At 37.2% G+C, this 18,719-nt stretch overlaps 1 protein-coding gene across 2 annotated transcripts; it reads right to left on the bottom strand.

Moving 5' to 3' along the window:
• Positions 1-13,868: 13,868 nt before the first annotated feature.
• Positions 13,869-17,528, bottom strand: dmrt2a (doublesex and mab-3 related transcription factor 2a). Of its 2 annotated transcripts, none has more exons than XM_082170019.1 (4): positions 17,339-17,528; positions 16,676-17,034; positions 16,383-16,485; positions 13,869-15,905 (listed from the first exon to the last, which is right to left on the bottom strand). In XM_082170019.1, the coding sequence occupies exons 2-4, from the start codon at positions 17,006-17,008 to the stop codon at positions 14,827-14,829; spliced, it is 1,515 nt and encodes a 504-aa protein (XP_082026145.1). In that variant the 5' UTR covers positions 17,009-17,034; positions 17,339-17,528; the 3' UTR covers positions 13,869-14,826. The 2 variants fall into 2 exon arrangements, with proteins under 2 accessions (XP_082026145.1, XP_082026144.1); XM_082170018.1 differs by having other exon boundaries at positions 16,676-17,038.
• Positions 17,529-18,719: the final 1,191 nt, after the last annotated feature.

Consider the following 18,719-nt stretch of genomic DNA (forward strand, 5'->3'; position numbering starts at 1 on the left):
GCAATTTTGACTGTCAGAGCCCCTACTGAGACCTTCTGAAAGACATGTCCACCAGAATGGAGGCTGGAGGTGAAGGTTGGAGCTGAGGAGCAGCATGCCATCTCTTCTAGGCACCTCTCGACTGACATGCTGCTCTAGAACTTGTCAACTGTTTGTGTTCAAGTTCCCTCAGAAGAACGAGGAGGCCAAGCCACTCGTAAATAACGTCTCTCCATTGGGAAGCAGCTGAGGTAGGAAGAGCGGCTGAGTTTTGATACTTATTACAGATGCAGAAAATTTCATTTTGATAAAGCAGAACTGGGTTTAACGGCCTCTCCGATCACAGGGGGAAAGGATCCTTGTGCTGTCCATCTGATGTATTTATTAGCCGTGTTTGTACACATCCGGGGTAATGGAGTTCAGCTGCTGTGGAGAACAGGGATTAGCTTAGCATCTGAACTACAGGTCTCATCTACATGAAGAAATAACTCTTTCTGCTGTGTTACAACAGAGCCTCTGGATGGGATTTGTAACGGTCAAGCTTGGAAATTGAAGGTTATGCATGTTTGGTCCTCAGGGCCAGCAGGTTGGGGTCTCTCGCATTGAGGTAACAGATGTGAGAGGCACTGAAACTTGACAGAGATCCGTATTGTGGCGATAATACTACAGTCTCTGAAGATGGACTTTCATTGGCTGCTTGGTTACAAGCAGCCTTCCAATTGGTTAGATTTAAGAGAACTTAAAGAGTACTGATTCAGAATTGAATTATAGAAATATAATAAGGCTAGTTATGCGTAAGAAAGTAAGAATAAGAAAATAAAAGTAGCCTATCTGTAATTTGTGAGAAATTTACTGTTGTACAGAATATTGTCAAATGGAGTGAATCGACAGAGGAGCAGAAGAAAGACAATACATCATATCTTATATCTATATCTGGTTATGATATGCTTTTATGTTCAATTAAGCTGCTCAAGCTTCTGTTTTTACTAAGTGTCCACTTCCAAAATAAGCCCTTAAAAACAAAAAATATATATACACTACTACCATTTTAAAGTTTAGGGTCAGTATAAGCTAAGATCATAAAAAAAATAAAAAAAATAAAAACATATATATATATATATATATATATATATATATATACATATATATATATATATATACATATATATATATATATATATATATATATATATACATACATATATATATATATATATATATATATATATATATATATACATATATATATATATATATATATACACATATATATACATATATATATATATATATATATATATATATATACATATATGAATATAAATGTTTCTTGAGCAGCAAATCATCATATTAGAATCATTTCTGAAGGATTATGTAAACGAAGACTGGAGTAATTATGACAAAAATTCAGCTTTGCCATAATGCTTTAAAAATATTTAATAATATTACTGTTTATTCTGTATTTTTTATCAAATAAATGCAGCCTGGGTGAGCATAAGAGACTTTCGTAAACATTCAGACCGTAAACCTCTGAATGATATACCATTTATAATTTAGTCTATTTATTTTTTATTACTGTTTTTTTCTTTTTCTTCTTCAAATCTTCTCCAGGTGCTGATAAACTTTTCCAAATGGAAATGCAAATCAGAAGAGTATCTGATCTGATCAGTATTGTCAGGCAGTACATCCAAAATATTCACCCCGACCTTAAACCTTTAGTTGAAGTCACTAAAGTTGATGAGCTGAAATAGACTTCTTTTACTGAAAGTGATATAAGTAAATCCAATAGCTTTGGCAAGCCTGTTTGAGTCCTGATGAAAGCAGGGAACTTTCAGACGAGCCGTTGTGAACAAGTCACTGCGTCGGTCTTGCGTCACCAATAGCTCAACTGGGTCAGGTTTGTTACAAGCCAGCGCAGTCAAGCATGACACACCAGAACAGTATTCTTTTTTCCTTTTTCAATGTGCGGTGCCTTTTTGAAGTCACACAGGCTATTATATGCACTTTGCTTTTCCCATCATTTCGTCAATTTAAAACCAAATCGATGCTTTGTCTTCCTCTGCGGTCCTATATAGATTCTGAGTTTCCTCCAAAATAATAGCCCATATTTTCTGCAGAGATATAAAAATGGTTGAATTGGACCATTAAACAGTTAGCTTGGTCTGTAAGAGCACCATGGAAGGTACGAGCCTGGAAGCCAATACTTTGCAGTAATTGTAAAAAAATGTCGATTGTCAAGCCTGAAAGGAGCCTATCAGCATGGCACTGGGTGGGAGGGGTTAACAGATTTTATTATTTCCTTTGAAAAATTGATTCCAATTTATAAGAGTGCTCTCGCAAAGGTGTCATATACAATTCCCCCTTTCTCTCTTCCTACTAAATCTTTCAGGCAGAAGCTTTTAAAACTTCAAATGCACCAATATCTTCTTACACATGTCATGGTATAGCCCTATATACACTTTCCCCGGTCACTCAATGCCTGAGACACCAACGTGTTCGGTGGAAATGAGGATTTTCCACAGAGGAAGAAACAGTAAAAGACTGCACTAGTGGTCTGGCTTTTCCATCACCTCTAAAAATGGTCCCATCACCTCAAGCATGGCAGACAGGGGGTCCACTGCATGCAGGCTGTCTCTTAAATGCAATCATCTCTGTTGCCATTCATTACTACCACAGCCGTCCATCCTCTAGTTCTGCTGAGACCCTGCCAAGCTACTGCATTTAGTATGAAGATGGCAGTGTTGGACTGGATTCAAGAACAGCGACAATTATAAATGGCAGATAATGCTGGAAAAAAAAAACTCTTTGGCAAAGATCTTGATGTGCTCTCTAAGCAATATGAAAAAAAAACATTTTAAAGGGGACCTTTTGTGCAAAATTAATAATTTAATACACATAATTTAAACACCAATGTTTCAACAGTGTGAGAGAACAATCAGCCCATAATGGTAAAAATCTACTCACTCATTTTTTTTAAATTACCATAAATCAAAAGCAGTCTCTTCAAACGAGCTGATTCAGATTCCCCCCACCCACAGCCGATGACGATCTGCCCTATTAGCATAGACACAGCCCTGAGTGAGAAGCACAGTCCACCATTTCTGTATCCTCACTGTAGTAGCAGCTAGAGTTGTACAATGTCTGCACCAAAGAGGCATTACAAGTGTTGTGTTTTGGGATGTACCAATGCACTTAAGACTCATGGGGACATTGTGTGTCTTAGAGCTCATTATAGAAAATCGACGAGTCTTAAAATACGCTCACCTGCAAAACAGCTCTTGGAGCAGGGCTATGATTTGATCTAAGGCCTTCGGCAGAAATCTATGAGAAAAACCCTAGTTTTCTTAGAGGGAAAAAATTGTCTACGTTTGCGCCATAAATTCATCAATTAACCATTCAGAAACGTCCTGTTGCATTCTACATGTGGTCACTTCTTCTTGAGTCTTTCCATAATTGTCCGACTCCGGTTCGAAGATATAAGGCTGAACACCGCTACTGACAGTTTCTGATATTTTTAGTGCGTGAGATTGTCCTGTTCTGTTGTTGCCGGTATGCCGGAGCATGAAGTCTTGAAGCTCCGCTCTCTTCTTGAAAGGAGGCTGTGAGCACCAGCTTATTTGCACATGTTTTTGCTCACCCCCCAAAAAATGGCAATTTTAACATGCTATAAAAAAAAAAGATCTGTGGGGTATTTTGAGCTAAAACTTTATATAGGCTACACACTCTTAGCCTGGAAATCCAGACCTAAATCTGATCTGAAAGACTTGGGCGGCACCAAGCATGCATTTGAAAATCTCACTGCATGCAATTCGATAACACTACGACCAATCACAACATCGCTTAGCTACCAGCGGAGCTAACTGGTAGATTAGACTCTTACCGTATCCGGTCGGCAAAACAGCAAAAACTCCCTTCTTGCAAAGGAACGATTCGAGCGCTGCCTTCTGTTCCTCTTTTAGAGAAAAAGTAGCGGCCAAAGCCGTTTCAAACAACTGGTATTCATCCATAGCCATCTTGCAATGTTTACTAATGACTTCGACGTCGCAGCGCTGTCGTCATCTCGCCTCTGGCCCGTCTATATCAGATAACCCGATGTGATTGGTGCAGCTCAGATAGAGGGGCATATTTAATGAGCATCATTACTCGACACCAGAGTAACTCGCTGAGCAAATTCAACTTGTGCTCTCGCGAGAACTCTGGATTACCAGGGTAACACACTCTGGGGACATCAGAGACTTATAATACATCTTGTAAAAAGGGGCATAGTAGATTTTCTTTAAAGGATCATTGTCAGACTATTTTCTTCAACAATAGTCTGACAGTGATCCTTTTGAATAATTGTTTTTAAATGTTCAGTTTATTATTTTATTTCATTCAAAAAAGTTTTATTTAGCAAGTTGTAAAAACTGTTTTTTTTATACTATATTCTTTCACACAGATCTAGCTTGACAAAAATATGATTATGGATGTGCATGATGTCTGTTATTTTATTTTATATTTTATTTTATTCTTCAAGTAAAGCCAGCAGAGGCTTTTTCCACACAATGAGTAACCGCGTGAAGCTGGCACTTGGCCAATGCTGTCTTTTATTCACCTCCATGCTCTCATCAAACAGTGATCCACCCCATTTCCTTCAAGAATCAACTGCACTTAAACCCGTGAATTATTTTGCTGGATGTTTCTATTATAAGCAGTTGGCTACTAGATATGACAGATTGTTTTACTGCCATTGGCAAAGAGAACTCATTTGAATCCAATTAGTTTGTGTGGATTTGAAGCTTGAACACACCCTTTATTTTCCTAATCACTTCCATGACTCAAGTGACGGCAAATTGCAACAGAGCAAACAGTAGGGCTGTATTGTATATGGGTTGATACATACAATTTCCTAAGATTAAGTAATTGTAAAGTACAGTAATTATAATGACAAACATGAATGTGCTGTTTAAGCATATAACCTGTGGGTGTGGGACTACTAATGATGGTTTTGAACGTTGCCTCATAGGGTCATATTTGGAGCAGCGGATATAAATCTTTCACTCTGTTACTGTAATGTGTGCAGGAAGTCTTGCATTTGGCTGCCGCTAGCAGCTGAGCTGCACATGTCGCCCTCCTGCCTTTCAAAGGGCCTCTAAAAAAAATACTTTACAATATACTTAAATACATAATTATCATATTATCGTCTTTGAACTAAAGACTAAGGGCAAATTTGTACAGTCTGTAATGGTAATGTCTTAACATACAGTATGATCTTTCAGTTGTTCAGTAAGGAGCACTGCGCGCAGATCATTTTTACAGGGGTGATATAATTTTTTTCCCTCTAAGAAAACATGAGGGGTTTTTCTCATAGATTTCAGCAGAAGGCCTTTGATCAAATGATAGCCCTGCTCCAAGAGCTGTTTTGCAGGTGAGCGTATTTTAAGACTCGTCAATTTTCTATAATGAGCTCTAAGACATAAATCATTTGCTACCACACTTTCAAACCAACCTTAAAGTGACAGCACCAAGAAATGTAGACGTCCCTATGTGTTTGATCATATTTTGTATCAGGCTCTGGTAACCCTTTGTCCCTTAATTTCCTTGTCTGGAAATATATATATATATATATATATATATATATATATATATATATATACACACACACACACACACATATATACATTAACAAAAACATGTTTATTGTTTTTTTTTCTCACAGATCAGCTTGACAAAAATATGATTATGATGTGGATGTGCATGACGTGTTGTATTTCTGAGGTTATAATACTTCCACAGTGAGGACAGCGAAAGGACAGCTTTTATCTCAGTCCTACACATCAAAGTAAAGGTATGTAGCTTTGTTTCAAGAGCCAGGTTTCAGGAGATATATCTGATGACTTCAATGTCCAAACTGACACGAGGGGCATCACCCCTCACTCTCTCATGTTCCCACTCAAGTCTTTCATGTGTCTGTGTAAAAGACAACACATCTTGTGAAATTTAAAGGTGGAGTCAAGTGTGTGTTTTTATTGTTGTGTGCTCCAGAAATGAATACCTGCAACTTTGGAGATCTTGTCCGTTGGCACTGAAATGTTTAAATGTATTATTAAAGGTATTGAGAAGCCCAGTAACCTCAGTAACGTCCAGTCTTGTCCATTGGCAGATGATGGAGTGGGATGCAAAGGTTGGCAGAGGATCACCCTGGAGGAAATGCCACCTGGATAGAGGGGGAAACATGAGATGTTCACAGCTCTTCCTCAATGTCAGATATGGTATGGATCGGTTTAGTAACAGGCTCATCTGTGTAGTCTTTCCACTGTAGGGCAGGTTTGAGTCCTAAATCTAAATCTGTGTATCTGTGATGTGACAGGACATCACACCTAAGTTCTCTGTCATGCAGAGGCCTTCAGTAAGAGAATTAGACACAGCACACAAATCAGGATATTTACTGTTGCTATGTATACTTAAAAGAAACAGGTGGACCCAAAGGAATTTCATTTGATGGTCTTAGAGCATTTTTTGAGACGATGCAGGATGCTATATAACAGTATTTGCTCTACTTATCTTGTACTAGCCTTAGAGGAGTTGCAAGAGTATAATAGTATGAAATTTATTTTAATCATGCACTATAGCCCAAGTCTTTGAAAGCCACATATCTCATACAATTGCTTTGTTTGACTACTTTTATCATGATTTATTATTAATATTATCATTATTATCCTTTGATTTAATTTATTTGATCTGTACCTTTATATATACCTGTTTTGTTATATGTTGTTATGCAGTTGATGCTCAAAATATTATTATGATACATTATACTGGGTTTGTGTAAGTTTAGTATACATAAAATATATTCAATACTATTTAAAAGTTTGGGGTCAGTAAGATTTAATTACATTTTAATAAATTAATACTTTTATTCAGCACGTAAAATATAAAAATAAAAAAATGATCAAAAATGACAGTGAAGACTTTAGGGGAGTGCAGGGCACAACCTAACGCGGGGTTAAATGTAACACAGACCTTTTACATAGTTAGTCAGGGTCAAGCAGGTTGTGTTTCCGCTCTTTTTCTCTCGCTGCCAGAAGACGGCTTATTTGTGAAAAGTTTTGATACGATTTCGTGAAGATTCTGGACAAAGAATGTTTTGACACCATGCAAGTACATTTTTTCATCATACGTTTTTTTCAGTTTCTGAGTTGCGTGTGTATGTCACCACATCTTACTTTATATTACCTTAATCTCTGTCTTTTTGGCTAAAACACAGCACCATTTTGAAACATATCAGCAACTCCTAGCAACTGTTAGCTAGGCTTAAAATATGTTTCACACAGCGGGGTTAGTTGTTGCACAGTGTTACAACTAAGCCGCCAAGTGTACAACGATAATGAAATGAAAACAGGGAGCCACACAGCTTTTCAGGTTTGAGTATTTATTTATATATTTATTTTGCCACATTTAACTTTGTTGGACTTTCACAAACAATGTTGGAATTTAAATGTCAAAGTATGATTTTTTTTTTGTTTCCTATGTTTTCTATGCATTGATCACTTGTTTATTTATTAAGAATATAGCCTGTTTTCATGCAATAAACCCTTTAAACTGTGATTGAGCTTGTTTTTATTATTATTACTGTTATTATTAATAATAATAATTTTACATGCAGCTGCCACACACAAATATAATTCAATAGCAATTACAATATTTGATGAATTTATTATTTATTGCAAAACTGTGCAGACCTTTCCTATATCTCTATCCATGATATCGATCCATAATAGAAGGATGATTGGATAAGGGATGGATGTATGGATATATATATCTATACAGATGTACAAATAATATCAAACTATACAGATAAAATATACTGAATTATGTGTGTTACACACAAGTGTTACAACTAACCCCTCTGTCTGTTACAATTAACCCCGCATATTGGGTAAGTTGTAACATTTGCACTTCTGTCACTTTCAGTGCAACTGTACGAAAATGGTAGGTCCTAGAAAAAAACTTTGTGTTCATTTGTAGCAGAGATGTGTATGTTGCTTGTGTAAAAAAATAAAAAAATAAAAATAAAATAATCGAACTTAATCTTTTTTTTAATTAATACATTTTAATTAATAATAGATGCCAAAAATGTGTTAGGTTGTGCCACACTCTCCCCTATATGTTTTTTTTTTTTTAATACACATCGTACATATCGAATAAATGCAGTTCCTTTGAACTTTCTAAATGAATCAAATAATCCTGAACAAAGTATCACCATTTCCACAAAATATTAAGCAGCACAACTGTAATAATAACTGGTAATAATAATTAATGTTTCTTGAGCATCAAATCAGCATATTATGATTTCTGAAGGATCATGTGACACTGAAGACTTAAGTAATGATGCTGAAAATTCAGCTTTACCATCACAGGAATATATTAAAATAGTTATTTTAAATTGTTATAATATTTGACAATATTGCTGTTTGTATTTTAATAATTGTAGAGATTCTTTCAAAAACATTAAAAATCTTATACCCACCCCAAACTTTTGAATGGTAGTGTAGTTCAAGCTGATTATTTTCGTTTTTAGAACATAATTTAATAAGGCAATAAATTGAATCGTTTCAAAAGGACTTTAACTCTCCTGAACAGTGCAGATATTCCCTGTTTCCCTTTCATATATAATAGAAGCCCAAACCACATTAGTGATAATGAGTTATTCAAATCCAGTCAAATCAGCTATTGTAGTGGTCAGCCCATGCTGACTGTGGCCAAAAACTGAAAAAGTGGTCTAGTGGTCAGTCTGCGCCTGTTGTGTTAAATCAAATAGCCTGCCGATGTTTGGATCGTCTCAAGATCCCCTGCTGGCTGGTATTTGGACATCATGTCCTGATGGCCCTTATGTTCAGAGCGAATTAAATTATGAACCAGTTTTATTGCACAACATTGTGCAGGAAACAATCTGTGTTTACATGGCAACACAGAGATTAGCACACATATTGTTGGCTAAATAGAGTCTAAGTGTCAGAGTAGCAACGACTCAGTCTTTACCCTCCAGCAAGGTTAAGTTTGTGGTGTGTGTGTTCAAACAAGTTCCTTTGTCAAGCTTTGCATGAGGAACCTACTTTTAATGACTTTCGAAATTTAATCATGACTCCTTTGAATAGTGAGTCACACAAAAGGAGTCATTCACTGAGTTTCTTGTAAAAAGTTCTTCGGTCAGTCCTCCACGGATGTCCTGCCACTATGGCAAGAACTAGCTACACATCTTGCCAGGCTAGCATGCTACTAGCAGGGCCAGCAATGCCTATCAAGTTTAACAGCCTCCTATTGTTTGAAGAGAAAGTGGGAGTGATGTTAGAAGATTGCAGAAAAGACACTATGAACCTTGCAATCCGAAATAAATAAAATAAAAGATAAATAAAATGAAATAATGATTGTTTGTTAAAGATAATGTTTGTTTCACACAGATGGGCCTTAAAAATATGATTATGATGTGGATATGCATGACTTGTTGCATTTCTTAGGTTATTCTATTGTAAAAATAATAATAATTTAATTAGTAAAATAGAATGAATATATAATTAAGTATGTTTTCTATTGTTTTTCACAGATCAGATTTACAAAATGTATGATGTGTATGAGGTGTTTTATTTAAGATGATATGACCTAAGAAGAAATAAAAAAATTAAATAAAATACAAATAAAAAATTAAATAAAATATTAAATAAAGTTTTCTATTGTTTCTTTCACACAGAGCTTAACAATATGATTATGATGTGGATTGGATGTGCATGATTTGTTGCATTTCTCAGGTTATTACATTGTAAAACTTAAATTCAATTAAATTAGAACAAATATATTATTAATTATATGTTTTCTATTGTTTTTCACACAGATCAGCTTTACAAAATATATGATATGGTGCTTTATTTAAGATGGTATGACCTAAAAAAAATAGCCTATGTATATATGTATATGTATATATATATATATATATATATATATATATATATAAAAAATAATTAAATAGAATTCTAATAAAGAAAAAAAAAACACAATCATGTCTGCAAGCTGAATTAGCTGTCTTTCTGTATAACCATTTTTATGTTTCATGTCCCCCCCCCCCCATTTCACCGCCTGTTGCTACTGAACAATAACCACCCCAAAATAAACCCAAACACAATCCCTTGTGTACATTCCTCCCTCAGAGCCTCTTCACGCTCTCATCAGGGGCTCCCGTGTTTGCTTCTCACCCACTCTTAACCTGACATGTAATCTCTTCCCCTTCGCCTGATCTTTCAGCAAGACTTTGTTCGGCCTGCTTGCACGAGGGAAGTGAGCCCTCTCTCCCAGCAGGCATTACCCCAAGAATGCACAGAGAGGAGGAATCAGAGAGCCACGGCCAGGCCAGATGTCAAGTAGCCTCAGGGGCCGGACTCTTAACCCCAAGCTGAGGGTTTGTGGACAGCGATGGGAAGCCAACAGCGCGCTCTCTGGGAAAACAGAGCTGTGTTTTGTCATTGGACTCCAATAATGGGTGACAACTTCTTTAGCAAAACTACTGTGGCCCCCTGGGAGCTGAGCCCCCTACTAGCTTGTTAATGACTTTATAATGTTTCTTCATGGTTGACAGTGTGTTTGAGATTGATAAATGACGTTCAAAATGTTCCATTTAAAAATTATATTAATATATTGAAATATTATTACAATATAAAATAACTGGTTTCTGTTTTAATATATTTTATGTGATATAGTATGTTTTATATTATTTGTAATTTATTCCTGTGATATCAAAGCTGAATTTTTTACTCCAGTCTTCAGTGTCACATGATCCTTCAGAAATCATTCTAATATGCTGATTTGCTGCTCAAGAAACATTATTATGTTATAACATTATTATGTAACATTATATTATTGTTATGTTGAGAACAGTTGCTTAATATTTTTGAAAGAGAATTTTTTTCAGGGTTCTTTGTCGAATAGAAAGTTCAAAAGAACAGCGTTTATTTGCAGTAGCCATTTTGTAACATTGTAAAAGTCCTTGCTGTCACTTTTGATCAATTTAATGCATCCTTGCTGAATAAAAGTATGAATTTCTTTCAAAACAATGTTACTGACCCCAAACTTCTGAACAGTGCTGTATCTTTCTCAATGTCTATGGTGGTTACAGCCAACCAATTAGATGCAACGAATCAGCAAAACAAGCATTTATTGGCCAAAAAAGCACATTAGAACAGGTCAAAGTTTATTTTCGATTAGCAATGTCGTCCTCTCTGGATTTAGCATGGCATCATTCCATGGCTCTCTTGCTAGGGCACTGTAAATGAGCCAAAGCAAAGATCTTCGAAAATGACTTTTGCAGTAAAATCTGACGTATCTCTCCAAGGATTTCCATACAATTTCCATGTTCTTTTCAGAATCGCAAATTAAGACCATGCATTGCTGGACACAGAAGATAGTTTGCTGCTCTTATACACACAAAACACTCAGGTTAAACTCACACAAAATGCCCCTCAACAATAACAGTCGAACAAGCGATAGAAAAACATGTGATGGGCGAACGTGCCAAGGCCAACCAGGACGAATCAAGACGAAATGTTGTTACAGGCAGCGTTTCACAAACATTTGGATTTACAAGCATTTGCATTGACCTTGAGGCGATTTGCTTATCTACTTGAATGTCTTGGAAATGTTGCGAACAAACTGCAACGAAAAAAACGAGAGCTTAAACGCAGGAGCACAGCGAGGAGGTCAGGACTGTACTATTGTTTGGATCCACTTTGAATAAATACCACATGCACACAAGGCTTCGATATGAACTGATCTGAATTCATTCATTTGTACTTCGTTTCTCAATTCACACGCTCCCCTGACTTGTCACTTTGGCTGATTACTTTATGAACCCGCCATGAAAGGGAGGAGGTGACATTTCCAGCATTGCTTGTTTAGGGAAAACCTCTTGATATACTCAGCTGTTATTTATTGGAGAATACAGTCAATGTTGTAAAAGAAAGACTGTTTGTGCATGTGTTGAAACACTGACAGAGAGGGGTAAGTGAAAGGAAGGAGAAAAGAAAAACATCCCACAGGTGTTAATGATATAAACCTGCCTGACAAGGTTCCGCCATGGAAACACAGTGGATGATGGTAGTTTGTGTGTGAGTGTGTGAGTGTGTGAGCAGACACAACTTCAACTACCCGCACTGACTTCATCAGCTGTCAGCTTAGCAAACATGGTAATTAAGAGCCGCAAATTTGACAAAAAGCTTCAGCGCTACACATTTCTTATTATATTACATGTTGCCTTGCAGGAATTCCGCACACAAAAGCTGCTGGTAGTGAGATGAGGGTAACAAATTAGGATCCTGCCCATTTCGTTCATGCATTGGTGAAAGCCAATGCAAAATTTACAGCACGCCATTTATTTCGCATGTCAAAATAACCCTGTGGCCTTGTGACTTCCCCGCGTAAAGGTTTGCATGCTCTTTGGCTTGATGTGTGTTAGCGTCTTTGCAGCGAGGCCTCGGCCAGAGCAACTGAGGCGACAAAGTCAACAGATTGAGAGATGGGTTTGTTCTGCACCTGGGGAGGAACGAGTGAAAAAGAAGGTGCGAGTGGCCAGGCCAGTTTGAGTTGTCCTCACTTACTCTGGCCAGACAAATGTTTTGGGTGTAAACTGTGATGCAATGCAAATGAACAGAAGTGCATTATCATTGCTTTACTGACGCTGCACAAAACATTTTTTAATCCGTTTTTTTTCCCTTTTTTGTCTTGTTTTCCTTTTAAAATATCTAGACATTCTTAACTTGAGAAGCAAAATGTTGTATATCTTGAATTGAAGAGTACATTACAAATCGTTTTTTTTTTTTTTTGGTTTAGTTTTGAGCATAAATCTAACTAGTGAGGTTTATGCTTAAAAGATAAAAGTAAACGTTTATAAGACTGCTATTTTTAAATATCTTTAAAACGTAAATACTGATTAAAAATGTGATCTTTTTTTTCAGTGAGTGATGTTTTTCTTTTTTTAGATAATAATTTGTCTTGTCTGTTATCAAAATCTGATTTTATTATCTCATTCTCACTGATCTGATCTCTTTAGTACTGGAAGACAAAACTGCTTGTTTCACATAAACTGCAGTGCATTATCATACTTGCTCCCAAACTCTGCTTAAGGAAATATAAATGTGGAACAACAGGGTCCTGATCTGCTTTCCGCATGTGTGTTAGCAACAGTTTTTAAACAGACAGGTTAACAGACTGACATAAGGGTATAGTAAAAGGAACTGAACAAACATGCTGGCAATGCTAGTGATGGCACTTTGCTAATGTGCTAAATCTGACACTATGGGAACAGGGCTCATCAGCAATCCACTGTCCTACTGTTACAATCGACCCTCACTGGCTTCAGTTTATTTGATCTCAAAAGCTTATGTTGCACTGACCCATTTTCCACATTGCAAGGGTATATTTACAGTAAATAAGCGAAGAGATAACAGGTAAAATGAGCACAGAACAACCTTCTAGTGATTCCAACAATGTGATCGTTTCTTGAAATTTGTTTCTTGATTTCCTTACCAGGATCTGTTCTTCCTAAGAAAGCAGAATTTGACTAACAGAACAGCTGTAGTCAATATATAATTTCATGCTATTCTCAGTGGTTTAGGAGCTATCGTGCAGAGGGCTTTCCTGAGAGACTATTCCCTGCTCCATTTGAAGCCTGAAATGATTCCATCTGAACCAATGAACTGTGCAATGAGCATTTAAACTATGTCTCAGTCTTATATTGTTAACATTTATTAGGTCCATTTACAATAATTTCATATGTAGTTTGGAAATTTCTATTTAATAGGCAGACTAAAATAAAGCAGGGTTTATTTCACATGATAGAATGGAAGCAGATTCAAGCCTTAATGTAGTAAAGTATAATTTTAGCTTTAGCTGTCACTTTATTTTTCTTATTCTCTATCATCTTCAGAATACATTTGCTGCATTTACATACGGCCCAGCATAATCTGACGTCAGCTAAAGCTAAATGTTTTTAAAAAAAAGTGAATTGTAAAAGGTATTTCACAATTTATGGACTTCTCGTGTTTCCTTCAACGACATCTGTGATACATGTAGACAATTAATGTCTTGAGCAGGTGCTCCGTATTTGCACATAAAGTGGAATCCTTTTAGATAAACACACAGTTACTCTATAAACTTGATGGCCGATGTAAACAACGTACACAAAAATCTCATTGTCATCTGTCTAGAATCAAACTGAGTTAGAATCGCATGTATAGTTGCAGTATTTGCACATAATACATTGACTCTGCTTTTGCTCTAAGCCACAATCCATGAACTAATTAATAACAAATGAACGTCTCAAGCAGCAATTGTTTGCTAAAGTTTATCAGTCATTATATATATATATATATTTTTTTTTTTTTTTTACTTCGTTTTCATATTTTAAATTAACTGATGTTGTTTTTGTCTTGTTTTTTTTCTTCTTGTTTTATTGCCTTGCTTAAATAGATTAATATAAACAATAACTTTTCTGTCAAAATAATATCACTATGACAAAGTATGGTTGGAACATGATACATCTTAAAATACTTAAAATTTTCATTTTATTGACACTTTTAAAGTAGAAAAATTAACATTTACATTTAAATAATCTACACATTATGACGTATTATAATGTACAACATGCATGTCTGAAATGGTATGTACAGTTTTATACAGATGTGTGGGGAAAAAACAGCATTGCTTAGATTAATGCTAGTGTCATTTCTTTTTCTAAATGTCCAAATGTGTCTGTGTGAATAAATACAATCAGTAGAAAGCAAACAAGTACTTTTCAAATTATTTTCATTATTTTAGCAGGAAGCCTTACTGGGATGTCCGATTTAAAGAAAGCGCAGGTCTTTTTAATATGGCCTCCACTGAAAACGACAGAGACTCTCCTGCGGTGACCTTGGTGCTCCACGGCTTTGCTGCAAAGTCCTTTCCCGCTCTTTCTGAGCTTTTGAGTCCCACTGTGTCTTTGGCTGTACCCTCCCTGAACTTTTTCGCCGCTTCCTCCAGCAGTTCCTTACAGTACGGCCCATTCATCTCCGGATTCTTGTCGTTGAGTGTCTGCTGTAAGAGGGAATGGAAAGAGTTGAGCTTCATGGACAGCGTGTGCTTGGCAGCGTCTTTGCTCATGTTGTTGATCACATGCTCATGGCTCCCTACATTTGGGAAAGCTTGTCCATACGCCCTCTTAGGAGGCGAGAAGGCTGAACGGGCACTTCCGTTCTGGCCGAGTCCTGTCTGAGCCTCTCTGGGCCCCGGCTGGAGGTCACAGGGCTCTGGAGCCACTCGGGATCCCTCGAGCCTGGACGCCGCTGCCTCGTGCTCTGGCGGGTGGCTCTCGGAGGAGCACATCATCTTTGGATCCCAAACAGCTCCAGGTTTCAAGTTCTGGACTGCGGTGGCGTTCAAGAGACACTGCTGGTATAACAGGGCATCGCCAATACTGCTGTTGCCCCGCGGCCACATGACGAAGCGAGGTGAGAGCGGGTATTGGCGATAGGTGGTCGCTACGCTAACGTTGGAGGAGATGAGCTCCACGTTAGCCGTCGTCCCCCCTGTGGCTGCGTACTGCAGGGAGAGATCCAAACAGCCAGGCAGAAAGCCACAGAGATCTTTGGGAGAAGGTTCAACCGTGGATGGGGCCGAGGAGGATGAGAAGGCCGTCTTGTAGGAGTTGTACTCGGCAGCATGGACCATATTGCCGGGAAGGAAGAGTGAGGCAGAGCCGGGCTGGCTGGACTCGAGAAGCTCCCGTTCTTTGTACTCTCGTTCCAGCATGATCGTCTCCAGCTCCTTGTCGGCAAAGGCTCGTCTCTTCCTCATTCGGTCGCTCAGAGGAGGGGGCAAAGCGGGACCGGCTCCTAGATATGGGTCGTTTTGCACTGGACGATATCCTGTGAATGAAAAATATACATTTGGTTCAATTTACATAGAACAACAGACCAGATTTCTGCTAAAAAAAATTCTGTTGATTTACAGTGAAGAATTTCTTTATTTGTTTTTAAACAAAAAACTTGACTTTGTTCAATCGAATTTTTTGTAGAAATTTCTATTTTTGTCATCTATAATATCATGCACATTTTTTTATTTTACATTGTTTTATATTATATATATATAATAATAATATTGTAAGTTAAACATGCTGTATTTAAAAGGAGCTTACGCCATGAAAATATCCAGAGAGGAACCAAGTGAATTAATTTGAAATGGACAGAAGTCCAAGAAAGGCTGAGAGAAAGAAGAGGAGAAAAGAGGGGTAAAATTAGTTTTAAAAAGAAGGGGAACAGGATGAAAAGTCAGATAGATCGATCTTGAGCTTTAAATAAGCAGCGAGGATTTGTGCATGCAGTTTGTTTTGTTTTTTTACCCACCTTCTAAAATACTTTTTGCCAGCACGGTCGATGGACGGATGTGTCTCTGATAGATACTTCGTCTTTCCACTGGTATTTGCTTCCCAGATATTCCCTTTTTGTCCTTAAATTATATGATACATAGTTATATGAGATTTTGCTCTAAAAAATAACTTCCTTTTTTTTTCTGTAGCAATGCAGAAAAGTCTGCCTGTTGTTCACTGTTTTGTTTCCCTTTTTGTTTCCTCAATTTGAAATTGATGACTATAAATGGTCTAAATGGAGGAGTGATGCATTAGTTAGCGCGCACTCACCTCTGTCGCTTGCTGTCTCCGCAGGGCCACTTGAGCAGCCATTACGCGCTGTCTCTCCACCACCAGAAGGCAGTTTGCGCACTGACAGTCTCTCCATCGGCAGAATCTCTTGTGCCCCTTAAGACAAGACACTACGCCGTGGTTCCTGCAGCGGGCGCATTTCGGAGTGCGGCTCAGTTTGCGCTGGTCTCCAGAGCCGAGGTTTAAGCGGCTGGGCTTGTCATCTTCTTTGGTCGCCGCGTCGTCCTCGCCAGTGCCGGTGAACACAGCCTGATCGTCGCTCTCCGTTTCCAGGCCCTCCACGTCGATCTCAAACTCCGAAAGATCCGTCATTTTCAGGACGCGTGTAAATAGATGTGCTGTCTAGAAGAAATGAGGACTAAATAGTAAATTATTTGAAGTAAGTATTATAAATATTTCTCAGTCATTTAGCGTGCCAATTATTGTAGTATCTACTTGAGTTTCAAAGAGTCAAATTAGATTATCCTCATATTACCCAAAGTGGTTAAAATAATATCAATTGTAGCTTGAATTTACCTCTTTTTTAAAAAAAGCAATAATTAAAAGTGGGCTAAGTATTAGGCCTATTATTTTTTACAGTAGGCTATATTATTATTATTTTATTTATGTAGCATTCCGACTTCCTTTCTCATAGACACTTACCTTGCCAAAGCAGACCAATAAAAGATGAGTGTATATCCAACAGTCTTTATAGCACCAGGACTTGAGTTTTCTCCTCTCCCAGAGATGTTGAAGCGATCAAATGCGCTTTTCCAAAGTAAATTAGGCCACCTTCAAATATTTTTCACTGAGCAACATTTAGACTACCTGATCTGTCACTGAAATGTACGGTGAGATTCTCTCAGCCTTTCAACTCTAAGATCCGCGCAGCAAATCTGGCACAGCCAATAGGGAAGCTCCGCTCGCAGAGAGCCAATCAGGAGACGGAGTGTGACAGCACATCGCGATTGGCTCGATGTGAAACGGACCTTCCCCATTGGCTGGAATCGAATCGCTCTCTGAACGAAGTTCTTAATGGAGTGAAGTTACAAATAAAACATTTCTAGGAAACTATCAATTAATCACGGAGGACAATGGGGGTTCAGCTGTTTAACACGTCTAGTTTCAACCCCCATGTCTCGGCTTATTAATGAATTATTTATTGCCAAGACTTACAGCTATATTAGGCTACATTAAATCATTTCCCGCTAAGAAACGACAGAACATTAATAAAATAATATTTGATAAAAGAAAATACATTAAAAACTTAACACTTTGGCTGGCAGATGCTTAAAGAAAAGAATAAACACTTTACATATTTCGTGAAGGTTACATTTATTTAAATTGACTTAGGTTGGACAACTGAATTATGTTGTTTATGTAATTATTGGCTATAGCAAACGCGCATTTGCAAGTTACGTTGTAATATTTCGTTAATGTGCTTGCAGTGGCTAAAGTAACCACTAATTGACAATATTCAAATTACAGTTGGTCCATGCAAAAACTGGCGATGGATTTTCATTTTTATTCAAATGCACCTAACAGCGTTGCTATACAGGTGTTTTTTGTTTTTGTTTGTTTGCTTTCCCCTGTATAAATAGGTTCCTTTAAAATATGAATTATTCTTTTGAGCATGATTAATTGCATTTTTAAAATACATTTTTAATGATTATCTTAAAACGTTGAATAGACGTTTATTTAAAATCGCTGTTTAAGACATTTGTCTTTATTTATAGGCCCAATTATAAAGGTTGCAATTCCGAGAGACCAATTTATAATTGTAATGATTAGAAGCGGTTGTCTGACAAATTAGTTTGTCTGTTAACAAGACACTAGATCTCTTGTTACACAAATCTAGATCTTTCTGAGTTGCTGTGACAATGCACAACCCTTCGGGGATGCATTTAAACACTGTTTTCAACTTTTCAAGATTGAGCGTGATATGACAGTTGACACAACAAGCGATACTTAAAAAAACATTGACTAAGCATGCGGGACTGATACACAAAACACAATTCTCTTTGTCCCGATCGACCTACCATGT

The sequence above is a fragment of the Leuciscus leuciscus genome (assembly GCF_965113295.1).
Source record: "Leuciscus leuciscus genome assembly, chromosome: 5".
Lineage (NCBI taxonomy): Eukaryota > Metazoa > Chordata > Actinopteri > Cypriniformes > Leuciscidae > Leuciscus > Leuciscus leuciscus.

What these genes read in the sequence shown, in the direction of transcription:
- dmrt2a (XM_082170019.1), bottom strand. Translation starts at nt 17,008, where the DNA reads ATGACGGATCTTTCGGAGTTTGAGATCGACGTGGAGGGCCTGGAAACG. An exon ending in GGAGACAGCAAGCGACAGAG is followed by an intron (nt 16,486 to 16,675) that starts GTGAGTGCGCGC and finishes ATATAATTTAAG; the next exon opens with GACAAAAAGGGAATATCTGG. An exon ending in GGCAAAAAGTATTTTAGAAG is followed by an intron (nt 15,906 to 16,382) that starts GTGGGTAAAAAA and finishes TTTCATTCACAG; the next exon opens with GATATCGTCCAGTGCAAAAC.